Below are 13,237 nucleotides of genomic sequence, written 5' to 3' on the forward strand. Positions count from 1 at the left end.
CTGATGCTGCATTGCATCCGTGGCCACGTTTACACTGAGTATCTTGTTTCTTCCGGCCCTACCATATTGACATCAACTAAGCTAACAACCAAGTTCAGTTAGCTGGCCCAGCCCTCGAAGGAGGTTGTGGGTTGTCAGGTTGTAGTGACAGGTGGGTTGAAATTGTATGTAGTGCCTCGATTGTGCATTTAGATTTCAAAGACGATCTGGTAACTGCGATGTTCCATGTATGACGATTAATAATAAAGTTTGAGGGAATTGTGAATTACAGTTGCATTGCCCTGGAGTAAGAGCAAACTAGAGAGATGGCCTTGAAATATAGGAGAAATACAATAGAAATAGGAATGTTGGCAAGTATGCATATTCATGTTCAGCCATACCACGACAGGTGGTTACTATGAAACATGGACCTCCAACACCTTTTTTAGTGTTGGCAAATCAACTGTAACTGAGGTGTGTTGCATAAACTGCAAAGTTCACTAGGATTCCACAGCTGCAGCGGTGTAGTGGAGGGCATATACACACATATAAGGGGTATACTCACCTGTTTCTGGTGGTTTACAGTACACTCACCTATCAGCCAGAAGGCCAGGTAACATAAAGGAGTGTAAACCCACTTCCTACTCGGTAACCTACCTGTCTACCTAGCAGTACACCTACCACATCAACTATCACTACACTACTGCTCAGTTGTGATCAGGGCAGGGTGCATTTTGTTTTACACTGTACCATACTGTAGCCTATATGCGGTCACACACCTCCCTGAGGAGCTCTGAATACAGCTAGCGTGATCTGATCACAGTGTGCACTTACAATTTACGACTTATGTTGACATTCATCTGCAAAGGCATGGCATAGTAATCCCTGCTGCGCTGCTGGACTGGCTTCATTTGAATGATTGATGGGTCTGTGTTTATTTCGTGCAATGCTAAAGTTTGGTCTGAATGCGGCTTTAGGAAACAAGGACCCTGAAATCTCTTCATTTAAAAATGATCATCTTGTAGGAAGATTGTTACAGACGTGTGTTCAGTTCTTCTTGACTAAAGGACGCTAGACTTTGCGGTATGTACAGATATCTGAGCTGAATGTTGATTTTTTTTCACTATGTACTACCTGACACCTGCTACTGAACCTAAGCCAGGCCTGGTTTTGCATCCATCTATGGACACTGTGAAGCTTTGGTTCAAACACATGGACCTGTACAGCACTGTATTCTGTCTAGAAGCAGCTTTAGTAAGAAGTTTCCAGACTGAAAACGATTAGCTTAAAGGGTTGTACAGCACTTTGATAGAAGGGGCAAAGGTCCACCTCTCAGTTACGCACTTCTCAGTGCTCTGAAAGGCAGGAAACAAAGCGCTGTAGTAAGTACATCTACTCAGAACACCCAAAGCACATTTTAGCTCAGTGCTACAGGACTGCTCCCACTTCCCCTACTTGCAATGCACTCACAAAGGGAACATTTGTCCTCACGGTAGGGGACTGCCTGGCCCTAAATGGGGATCTCGGGGTGCTCTCAGCGGGGCCCGAAGCTGTGTCTCAGGGGTACACTAATGGGGAACGAAAGGCTATCAAAGGGAAGTATCATGATGGCATCAAGGGGGGTTATGAGAAAACAAAGCTTCCTTTCCACAGCTCCCCCTTCCATCATTTTCATGGTAATCAGGTGCAGCTCATATAGACTCCTCTGTTTCATTTACTTTGGCTATTTTTGTTACTCTCTCTATTTATTACCACCAGCTCCAGCATGTAAGGCAACCAACTCTGAGTTTTTTGCTGATTTGGGGGTTTTACTTAAAATCCTGATCCTCCTCCTCCTCCTCCTCCTCTTCTTCTTCTTCCCACCCCCCTGATAAACTTCACTCCTGTCTTCTTCTTTTTTTGTCAACCTCTCCACCCCTTCGCTCTTTACCAGTATCCATTCTCCCGCCTCCTTCCCTGCATTTTTTCTTGTCGCGGTGTTCCCCAGGCAACCTCATTGAAACAGAGTATAAAGGAGAGTAAAGGCATGGAGCAAAGATCTGCTCACAACAATGAAGTTTGTTCATATTCAGGCTGCCTGAAAGCTCCAATCCTTCTTCTTCCACAACCCCATCACTCTCCTCCACTACTACTCGCTGTCAATCCATCTCTTTGTCTCTCCTTTTTTTAACTAAACTTATCACAACTTGCAGCACTGAAGGGTACACCAAATCAGTAATCTGGATACAATTTCTGCCAGTTGGGAGAGCGCTTAATGAGCAGAAAAGAAGGGGATGTTTTGTTTTTGTTGATCCTTATGGATCTGTTTTGGACGAGGTGCATGGCTAGTTATAATCTGCAGTGCATGTGTGGCCCAGCTCTTGACTAAGATAACAGCTAATGCTGTTGGAGATACAGTAGGGTATGAATTCCCTGACCTCCACCACAAATGGAATATACAAACTTTAATCAAGGCTCTACGAAATCATGTAGAGCCTTAATAGTACAGTACAGGACAGTATATAACAAATATAAAATGTTTTGTGGCTGTTATCCAGATGATAAATCAAGCTGAAATCAACGTTAAGAACTCAAATACCTCAATGAGTGTGTACATACATGTACAAGTATGGGTGTGTGAGCCGTGAGGCGATTTGGGTGACCCCTCTTCCTGCATGAGGTATTTATTTGCCCCCCCCCCCCCCCCCCCCCCCCCCCCCCGCTCTCTATATATCCAAAAAAGGGTTCTCTGCCTACTCTGCGTAACACTTCATGGATGGCTAATTTTCCCTTCCTGACCTCCTTTTGTGTGGCATTGACCCCCTTCACACCGCCCACCTTCTACTCCCTCGAATAGCTGCCAGCCCTCAGCCCCCCCACCCCACCCCACCCCAACCCCCACCACCACCACACACACACACACACACACACACACACTCGGCAATAACTGCAAAAAGTTGACATGGTCTTCGCCAAGCGAGGTGAGATTTTGGAGGGTGGTGGGGAGTTGAAGTGGGTGTAGGGTGGTCTGCACAGGCCTCGCTCTTTCCCACAATCTGACACGGAGTGAGTGGGTCAATGGCAGCAGTGATTTGAATTTCTGCTGCTGGTACCATCAGCTCCATTCAGAGATCCTTAACATTGCTCAGACATGGTTACAGGGTGCCTCCACAAAAACCAACACACACACCCATAACGATTCCAGCATTGGCACGACAGCAGTAACATTAGACACTCACACAATCACAGCAGACAGATATGCGTCAAATCAAAAGAACTATTGTCAGAGGTACTGTAATTATTATTGTTCTGTTTTAAAGACAGTGACAGGACCCAAAAGGAAGATATCTGTTTTTGCTCCCATTGTTGTCTTTCTTTCTGTATTTAAACTGCCTTTCTGGTCTAGTAACAAAAATACACGCTAGGACAGAAACAGAACAAAAGCAGCTGTCTCAAAACTGGAAAATGTGTTAAAACTCTGCCAAGCTAGTAAATGTAGTCCAAACAGAGGATATTATTCATATACATTACTTCAGTCTTTTAAATTGATGCAAAATCATATGAATTAAAGCTAGAGTATAATGTATACATTTTCCTTGATATTAAAAGGGATATTTACCTGATTTAATTTGGCCGTGTGGTAGGAGAAATGTAATCATTTCATGTATAATAATAATAATAAGAAGAATAATAAGAATAATAATAATGATGATAATAATATTATTCTTATTATTATATGTCATTATGAAGTACTCGAGCAATTCAGTATGCATGATACATTATTCAATTGATTTTTTAAGTATGTGATTTTTCTTTTTAATCCCTCCTTCTTATTTTTCCTCTTCAGTTCTTATTATTTGGTCAAATAAATAATTTGAACAAAATGTATTCTTACAAAATTCCCCCCAAAAATGTCAGGTTTGAAAATGAATAAAAAATTAGCCATGTCTGCTATGGCTTTGAATTTACACAGAATATTTTCAGTAAAATTTGTAACAACGAGTTTGTAACAAATTCACATTTTTTCCTTTAGCAGTGTTTGTTTTTTCTCTTAAGTCTCCTAAATGTATTTTTCTCCCTTCTAAATCTTGCAGACTGTGACTCTTATTGCAAAGCGTCTAAAGGCAAACTGAAGATCAACATGAAGAAGTACTGCAAGAAAGATTACGGTAAGTGAACGAACAACACACAGTCCATTTAATAATTTGGATTAACATTCATTTCTACAGGAAAGCTTCAAAACATGCAGACTGATGGAAAAAACACAGTTTCCTTTTTCACTGACTTGGCTTTTGATTTTTTTTAAAAGTTTCTTATTCTGCAGGATCAAATAGTATGTGTCAGACTTCTTTTGGAGCAGTATAATCACTGTGATAGAGATCAGTGCTATTTTTTGGGGGGGATAAACATATGTTTGCTACTGGGCCCAGAATACTTCCCATCCCATACATCCCAGTCCAGCACATTTCTGGGGAACTGCTATAGTTTACAGGGGAGCCATTTTCCTGATGGCTTACTCCAGCTTTCTGAGGACAGAGACAAAGGATCAAACAGAAGACAGCGGATCTTCAAGGAGGAAGAGAGAAGCAGACAAACAGAAGGAGAGAAAGGGCAGGATAAAGAATTAGGCAGAGGTGTGTGTGGAGGCAGGGTTGTCTCTGAGCACGCATTTAAGACCCTAGCGGATAAAGCAAAGACAGTGTGACGGACAGTGGGCGCTCTCTTAGAGATCCTCATTAAGGCGGCCCACTTCCCCCACAACTGATGCAATTCTAGCTGCATTCCTGTGACCGTCCGTCCGCCACGCTATTCAAGGTGTGGATAAGACGTATGACCTCTCCCCTCTTCCCCTCCCTCTGTCCCCTCCCCCTGATTGAAGTCAGGCTGCTGAACCGGTCAACCTCAGCAGCTTGACAGACAGGCCTAGGGCTTTGTTCTGCAGGGATTTGGAGGAGTTAGGGGGTCAGCTTTTAGACACCTCCTCTTCCACCAACGCCTACCTTGTCACTGATGTCGTGAGAAGAGCCTCGCCTCTGAAATATGTATTCATTCATCCATGAATGTGTCAGCTACATGGCTTTTTGCTTTTCTTTGGTTTTCCCAAAAAGCAATGTTATTAAACTAAGTTTAAATCTAGGGTCATAGATAACAGTGATTTTATCTGTAGAATATTTACGTAAGGCCTGAATGATAACAGCAATCCATTTGAGGGTGGAGAGGTCAAAAGAGACATCAGGATGTCCTGCTGGAGAAACTATCACTCAACACGTCACAGAGTTCCCTCACGTATGTACATCTCCCAAGAGTGAAGTCAGCGGAGCCTCCCAACTCATCCAACATGTGTTGTGTGTGTGTGTAAAGTGTAGGGGATAGGTGATGGTTGAGATAATACCGAGCAAAATACAATGGAAGTTCCTCTTTTGCATCAATGTTTTTCTGTGTAGAAGCATAGATACAGTATTTTAATATGGTTATAAGGACATCAAAGAGAAATGGCTCTTGGGACAATACAGTAGGGAAGGTTTATTTTCATGTTTATTTCATTAGATGCATAATAATTATATACATATAAAAAAGACCAACAGATAATTAGTCATGCTTTCAAAATAAACACATTTGTAGAAATGTAATGATTCTTTTTTTTTATTTAATCCAGCTGTCCACCATTAGTTTTGAGTACATCATCCTCTGTGTAATCCACTTTCTACTTGCCTTGCCTTCACCAGGGGGGCTTTGTACTGCTGATGTACACGAGAAACCATTAAGCTTCCTCTGATATCCATCCTTAACTTGCAACAGCATATTTAAGATTCATAACAGACCAGAACGAGATCCCTGTACATTATTTACCAAAACACACAGGCTCAGTGGAGCAGATCGAAAAGTCAAACACAATGTAAATCTACAGGATAAGTCGTGAGAGCCATAGCTTTGGACTGTTTTGAAAAGATCAGCAGGGAAGCGGGACTCCATGCTGCGATGGGAAACGACGCTACAAGCTTCTGTGGTCGACATACAGCCACACATAAAGAATGACAGGAGGGAGCGGGGTGTAGGGATGGGGGTGATGTCTGATGACAGAAGAATCCTGGATATATTATATAATAGTCCTCCAACTCAGTGTACAGTGAATGTTGACTAATCACAAACAGAGAGAACAGCCCCTGTTGGCAGTCCGTAGGTGCAAGGCGGTGCCAGGGTCAATATCGGGTCACACAAGATCAGCCACTGTTGTCCCTGTTGGCGCGGAGCCTCAGGGGACATGCAATAAAACTTGGTTGAGAATTATCTTCAAACACTAGTAGGACGATAAAATATACAGACAAAATAAGAGTAAATAGTAAATGACAGCCCAGTAGGGTCGCAAAGTGGGAGGGGGCATTTCACATACCTCTGGTTCCAGAAGTTAAGCATCACATAAACATATATAACCTTTATATAACCAGGTTTGTCCCATTGAGATCCAAGATCTCTTTTGCAAGGGAGACCTGTGACAGCACATGAAGTTTCAACACAATGACAATAACAATTGAATTTTCTAAAAATTTGTTAAAAGAATTTACAAGATTTATTTAAACATTTGCACTCAAAAAAAACATTTGCACTCCTGAAGCCTGGATGTAATGGAGTTTATCTTGGACTTGAATACATTCAGAGATACCACACTTTGGAGTTTAAGCTCTGACTGCAAAATGTTCCATGTACTTGGAGCAGAAAATCTAAAAGCTTTCTTCCCCATTTCTGTTCTCACCTTGGAACAGCAAAATGATAAAAATCCTGAGAGCGGAGACTGTTGGCCCTGTTAGTTAAGATTAGAAGGGAAGATAAATAAGATGGAATCATCTCAAGAATATCCTTGTAAATCAGCACATACCAATGGCCGAGCCTGCGCACACATAACGATGGCCAATTTACTTTACTGTAGAAGACACAATGATGAGTTAGAGCTCCACAGTTTGTAATGAACCTAAGAGCACCATGATACACACTATCCAGCATGTGGAGGAATTGAAACGGAGGCATTCATATATAGGATTCATGTAGTTTTATTATAATCTATATATAATAATCCAGGATACTTCCATATTTCTATGTTAAAGAACATTGAGAATATCAGTCAAATAAATCCACATTTACACTCACATAACTCACGTCTTCAGGAAGCTTTAAGATTTAGAAATGACCCTATGTGCCGCAAAAATACCAAAAGTCTTGGAAACTACCGTTAAAGTGCAATCTAGAAACAGGTCTCGGTTTCCAGTTTTAGCTCTTCGCCATTCATAAAGTGGCGGTGATCCAACATGTACAGGATTTAATCTCTTAATAGGGCCATGATGTTCTGCTCCATTAGCTTGACACTGAAGGTGAAACCAGTGATCCTGTAACATGGTGGTTCATTTCAAAAGCTATCCCGTAAGTACAGGAGAAGTATAATGGAGCCTAATTGAGATGTGGTCAGTATAATATATATTAATACATGCTGGGTTAGGATCCAGGAGAGGCAGCAGTCTCTTTCCCTCCCTCCCTCTCTCTGAGGACTTTGATTCATCATGTGATATCACCGAGTGTCTTTCCAACTACCGTCTCTAATAGCCCTACCCTGCCTCCTAATCACGTTACAAATCACACCACTCTGTCAGTAGTAATGGACATAATGCACGTATAGCCGTAAGTCATAGCTGGATCATAGACCTGCCTTTTCTACTTAAGATAGAAACAGTGTATATACCACATTACTGTAGTTTATTGGGATTTACAAGAGTGCCCATTCACAAATGATAATGCGAAATCATGCATTTTACCAATCTCAGTGTCGGAATCCAGAGTCACTCGCAGATAACTTCACATTCACTCACTCCAATTTTCAGTCGCATATTCACCGAAATGCTCGGATGGTAGAAAGCGTCTGTAGTGAAGGAGAGCGCACTAGCAGGCTTATGTAAACACAGTAGAGTTCAGTAAAGACAGGGTCAGATTGTGATCAGCTTTATTTCAGCCGATTTAACCGATCCATTCAAATATGCCCAGATTGCCATTGACTTCTTTACACACATCTCAACGCAGGAGTACAAATACCAAACATGGATAAAACTTGGCATTTAAGGAGCAGTTAAGGGTGGTATTGGGATTCTTCTGAGGTAATGAGCAAGACTGAAAGGGTGTGATTTGGAACTGCTGAAACAACTTCAGGCAGGGTTATGCTTGAAACAAACAAATTTATGCAAAGTGTTGTCCGAGCACGTCTGAAGGCGACAGTGTTTATACCTGTTCCAAATGGTCACACTTTAGGGCTGGTCAAAAAGCCTGCTATTATAGAGAGGGGGGAGACATGGTGAAACAAGCTCCTCTTCTATGGAACCAACTCCAAAGTGTTATTCAGTAGGCAGACACTGTCCCCATATTTAAGAGTAAACTTAAAACTTTCCACTTTGATAAAGCTTATAGTTAGGACTTACGAGCCCTTAACTATGTTGTTATTTTTAAGATGATTTAGTTCTGCTTAATGATGCTGCTATAGGCCTAGTCTGCCGGGGGATAATCCTGTTGTTGATACTCATCAACAACTATCATTCATGTCTCATCAATGCATGTCACTATTTCAACTCCATGTTTGCCACCATAGTTATTATCATTTCCATGTTCTGTCACTCTAGCTGTGCCTGTTTCTTGCTGTTCTGCTGTATTAACTGCCATAACTTGTAAGTCATATTCACATTGCTTTAGCTATCACTATAGTCACTGTTACTTTGTGGTTGCTTGCATCTCTAGAAGTGTGTCTGTCTGTCTGTCTGTCTGTCTTTCTTCCTCCCCAACCAGTCAAGACAGATGGCCGTCCTCCATAGAGCTGGGTCTGTCCGACATTCCTGCCTGTTATAGGGAAGGTTTTCGTTGCCCCTGTACTCTATGGAGGAATTGTTGGGTCTATGTAAATCATAAATAAGGCATAGAGTGTGGTCTATACCTACTCTGTAAAGTGTCCTGAGATAACTTTTGTTATGATTTGGCACTATAAATAAAATTGAACTGAAAATTGATTTGAAACATACAAAAAATGTCAGATGCAATTTACCTAACTCAGATGGAAGCTTGGATCAAGCTCTTTGTTGTATTTATGCAATGCAACCAAAGAAATCCTAAAGACAAGAGGCTTTTCAGAATACTAAGGCCAAATCAGCCAGTCCTCTCAGGAGGTGTCAGGGCTATGGATGCTGTGACATGATCCCTCTATGCCACAGCATGGATCAGAAATTATTGAAAGCCTCTTTCCACTGGGCTCTGTGTGATTTTAGCCTCCAACTATGCACTTGTGGTTGCAGAGGACAGAGCGGTGTTGATGTTTGAAAAATGTCCAGAGTTGGAAAAAAGAGCCTGTGTGCTCGAAAGAGAGAAAAAAAGACCCTTTCCTTCCATCGTGACAGACATTGAATGCGGTGGTTACTCTTCAATGATGTAGCAAATTGACGCAAAGAGCAAGTGCTCATTGAAAAGAATAAAAATAGCTGCATTTCTTCATGCAGGAGAGTGGTGGTTTGTTGGCCGACTGTATCTTATTTAATTACCACCATAAATATCCAATGTCATAGAAAATCAGTAGAATAGAAATTATTAAAAGGGAAAACTTTGGATCAGAAGGCCAGGATAATTTTTGCCTGGATGTCCATGGTAAGGCATGGAAAGACTGTTAAAAATGAAAAAGGTAAATGCACAGCATGTAGCACCGTAAGTTGTGAACAAATTCTATGTGCCTTAAGGTTTTTATGACACTTTATCCCGGAAGGAAATGTCCTTCTGTTTGTCAGTCGGTCCAACACTTTGGTCCGGACTGAAATATGTCAACTGCTGGATGGATTACCACAATTTCTTTTTTTTGCAAACGTTCGTGGTCTCCATAAAATGAATCCATTGACTTTAGTGATCCACAGAATTTTCCTCTACCACCATAAGCAGGACATTTTTCATTCCAAATGAAATATCTGGACGGCAATTTGATGTTTACAATAAACATGTTTGTTTACAGATCAGAATCAGAAATACTTTAATGATCCCAGGGGGAAATTGTTTAAGCATTCATGGCATGGATGGCAGCCCTAGATTTGAAAACTCTTGCGAGACTCGCTGCCCGAGGACCTCCCCTAACCTCAACCATTCGAGACCTAACCTAAACCATCAATGCCTAACCTTAACCATCAATGCCTAACCTTAACCATCAATTGCTCACCTCAACCATCAGTGCCTAACCTTAATCATCAGTGCCTAACCTTAACCATCAGTGCCTAACCTTAACCATCAATACCTAACCTTAACCATCAATTGCTCACCTTAACCATCAATGCCTAACCTTAACCATCAATTGCTCACCTTAACCATCAGTGCCTAACCTTAACCATCAGTGCCTAACCTTAACCATCAGTACCTAACCTTAACCATCTTGCTGCCCGACAAAACCTCTGTTACCAATTACGGCCTCACAAAACCACCTTTACTGCTGAATGTAAAAAATCTCAGATTAATTGATAATGTGTCCCTCTCTTTTGTCCCCCGACTTCACTCTGCAGCTGTCCAGGTGCACATTCTGAAGGCAGACAAAGCCGGCGAGTGGTGGAAGTTCACCGTCAACATCATCTCCGTCTACAAGCAGGGAGAGAGCCGCATCCGCCGCGGCGACCAGTTCCTGTGGGTCCGCGCCAAGGACGTGGCCTGCAAGTGTCCCAAAATCAAGCCCGGGAAGAAGTACCTGCTGCTGGGGAATGACGAGGACTCCCCCGGCCAGAGCGGAGTGGTGGCAGACAAAGGCAGCCTGGTAATCCAGTGGAGGGACACATGGGCGCGCAGGCTCAGGAAGTTCCAGCAGCGCGAGAAGAAAGGCAAGTGCAAGAAGCCATAGGCGGGAAAAGACAGGGAGGATGCCGCAGAGGGAGAAGAATTCAAGAAAAAAGCTGAGCGGGTGATTTAAAAACATAAAAAAGAAAAAGTGAAAGAGAGGCAGACAGTGGACCACGGACAGACAAGAGACTGTTAATGTCGCTGCTTTTTTGTGTAGAAGCATGAAGAGAATTATTTAGGATGATTTCTTTTTTTAGTGAACTTTTGTTGAAGGAGCTCACCTTGCAGATTTGGTTTTATGGTTTATTTTACTTTGAGATTTGTCTCTCTTGTGGATTTGCCGAATTTGCACCTATTACCAGCATATAAAGTTATTTGTGTTTGTTTTCTTTATCTCAGTATGAAATCATTATATTTTATGTTTAAATTTTATGGACAGTTTCTGCTGGTGCAAAAATGACACAGAAAATGCCACTTAATTACCACTGCGATTTTGCCTCTGCATGGTTTTATTATTGTATTTTTAGCTAAGAAGCGAGCTTTTCATCAGAAGTCTTCACTGATCTGATTGAGGCAATACTATTTCCTCTGTTAAGAATTGTGCCATAAAAACTATTGTTTGCAAGCCACTGAAATGCATAATATATTTAGCTGTCAATGAGTTGCCATTCCTTTCCCCTGTTGTACAAATTCAGGTAGATCTGCAACTCAAGAAACAAGAAATCTGTCGCCCCGCATTTTTAGATGTCAGGACTTTTACACATTCATGCAAGTTAGGGAGGAGAACCAAGGATAAAACACAGTATTGACTAAAGCATTTTTGACCTGATTAATCTTGAGCATATTTTTACTCCTCTATTTGCCCTATTCACACTTCACTGGTTTATACATTTTGGTGTTTCAAAACACCTGCATGTGAACGCATCTCATTTGAGACTGCCATATTCAGTTCACTAACTGGTGCTACTCATTGTATTAATGTTAAAATTACACCTTGTTGTTAGGACAGAATGCATCTATTATTATTTTCTAGGAGTTTAACAACTGACTTACAAAAGGACCTGAGGAAGCCACATTGAATGTTACAAAAATACTATGGAGATAAATTCACAAAATCAGGAGTTTTTCTTTGTTGCTAGGCTAAAAGACATATATAATAATGTATATGTGTTCTTTAGTGGCTTTTAAAAATAGAGTTATTTTGTTTTAATTCATTACATCATCTTATTAGTGACGATATTTACTTTTACCACAAAAATTCTTAAAAATTATTAGAGCTATGAAAGTTATCCAAGATTGTGCAAATTGGATGCATTATTATTGATGTGCAGCTGTGAATACTGCATGTTCTCAGAGGAAACTGACAAAGACGTGCAACATTGCAGAATTCTGTATGTTTTAAAATGTATTCCTTCGCATTCATGAAAAAAAATACTTTGTATAATGTGTCTAACTTTATCTTTAAAATGAATAAGACAAAGGAAGAAAATTATCCTTTTAACTGACCTCTGCCTCTCACTGCGGTACAATAATGTGGACGGCTACCAACCACTAAATCTGAAGAAGTGTATTTTATGTGGAATAAAACTTTCAAGTTATAGATATTCAGTTAAACTCAATCAATGCAGACTGTAGAAAGCTATGAGAATGGGCATAAAGAAAATAATGTCCTTACCTCGTGTTGCAGAAAGGAATCCTAGCTCAGAAAAACGAAAACTTCCGCACAAACTGCACCTTGATAACTAAACTCAACAATTACTTAAATGTATTTTTGAAACCCACCTCACACTGGCTTGTATTCATCTAGAATCATTCCTTCACAGTCCACACACTCTTTTGCAAACACAAAAGCATGACTGCACATTCACTGTGCGACCAGTCGGAAGCCACACTCTCCCATTGACCTGTCCTGTTAATTCTCTTCACTTCAACACTTGCACATAGAGAAAAAGGGGTGAAATGCAATCGCTTGACGCTGCTTGATTCAAACCACATTGCTCATTTATTTGTATGCAGTTCAGTTTGGATTTTTATACGGAATGCATGGTAAAAAAAACACAGCTCAAGTTTGTAAAAGTCCACAGTGTGTCTGGTGTATCAGAAACTGGAGTTCCTTTCAGTCCATCCTTAAACACTGTGAGCAACGTGTTTGATGTTGCTGGTATTTGTTGTTTCACAAAATCACATTTAGCATCTTTAAAGTTACTGTAAAAAGGGCTTTGAGATAATTTCTATGACACATGGTTTTCATCCAGAGGACTTACTCTGTTTAAAATGACGATAATTTCTGATTCCACTATCTCAGAAAAACTACATTACATACTACTTAACTTTTTTTAGGAATTTTATGAATGGACTGAAATGCCTCCTAGATGGTGAGAAGTTAGACAGGCTTTTTAAACCATGAGAAATCAAAATCACCTGGGTTCAACTGTAAGATAATGAGAACAGATGG

The 13,237-nt window shown here is 40.9% G+C and overlaps 1 protein-coding gene across 1 annotated transcript in view; it reads left to right on the top strand.

Annotated features, from left to right (window-relative positions):
* The window catches only part of ntn1a (netrin 1a), a 66,243-nt gene extending 54,216 nt beyond the window's left edge, over positions 1 to 12,027 (top strand). Inside the window, exons 6-7 of the mRNA XM_083929135.1 lie at positions 4,053 to 4,127; positions 10,515 to 12,027. Of these exons, the coding sequence (XP_083785261.1) occupies positions 4,053 to 4,127; positions 10,515 to 10,843 (404 nt within the window). The 3' untranslated portion in view covers positions 10,844 to 12,027. The remainder of the gene's footprint in view (positions 1 to 4,052; positions 4,128 to 10,514) is intronic.
* The last annotated feature ends 1,210 nt before the right edge of the window (positions 12,028 to 13,237 follow it).

Source organism: Echiichthys vipera (assembly GCF_963691815.1).
Source record: "Echiichthys vipera genome assembly, chromosome: 2".
NCBI lineage: Eukaryota > Metazoa > Chordata > Actinopteri > Perciformes > Trachinidae > Echiichthys > Echiichthys vipera.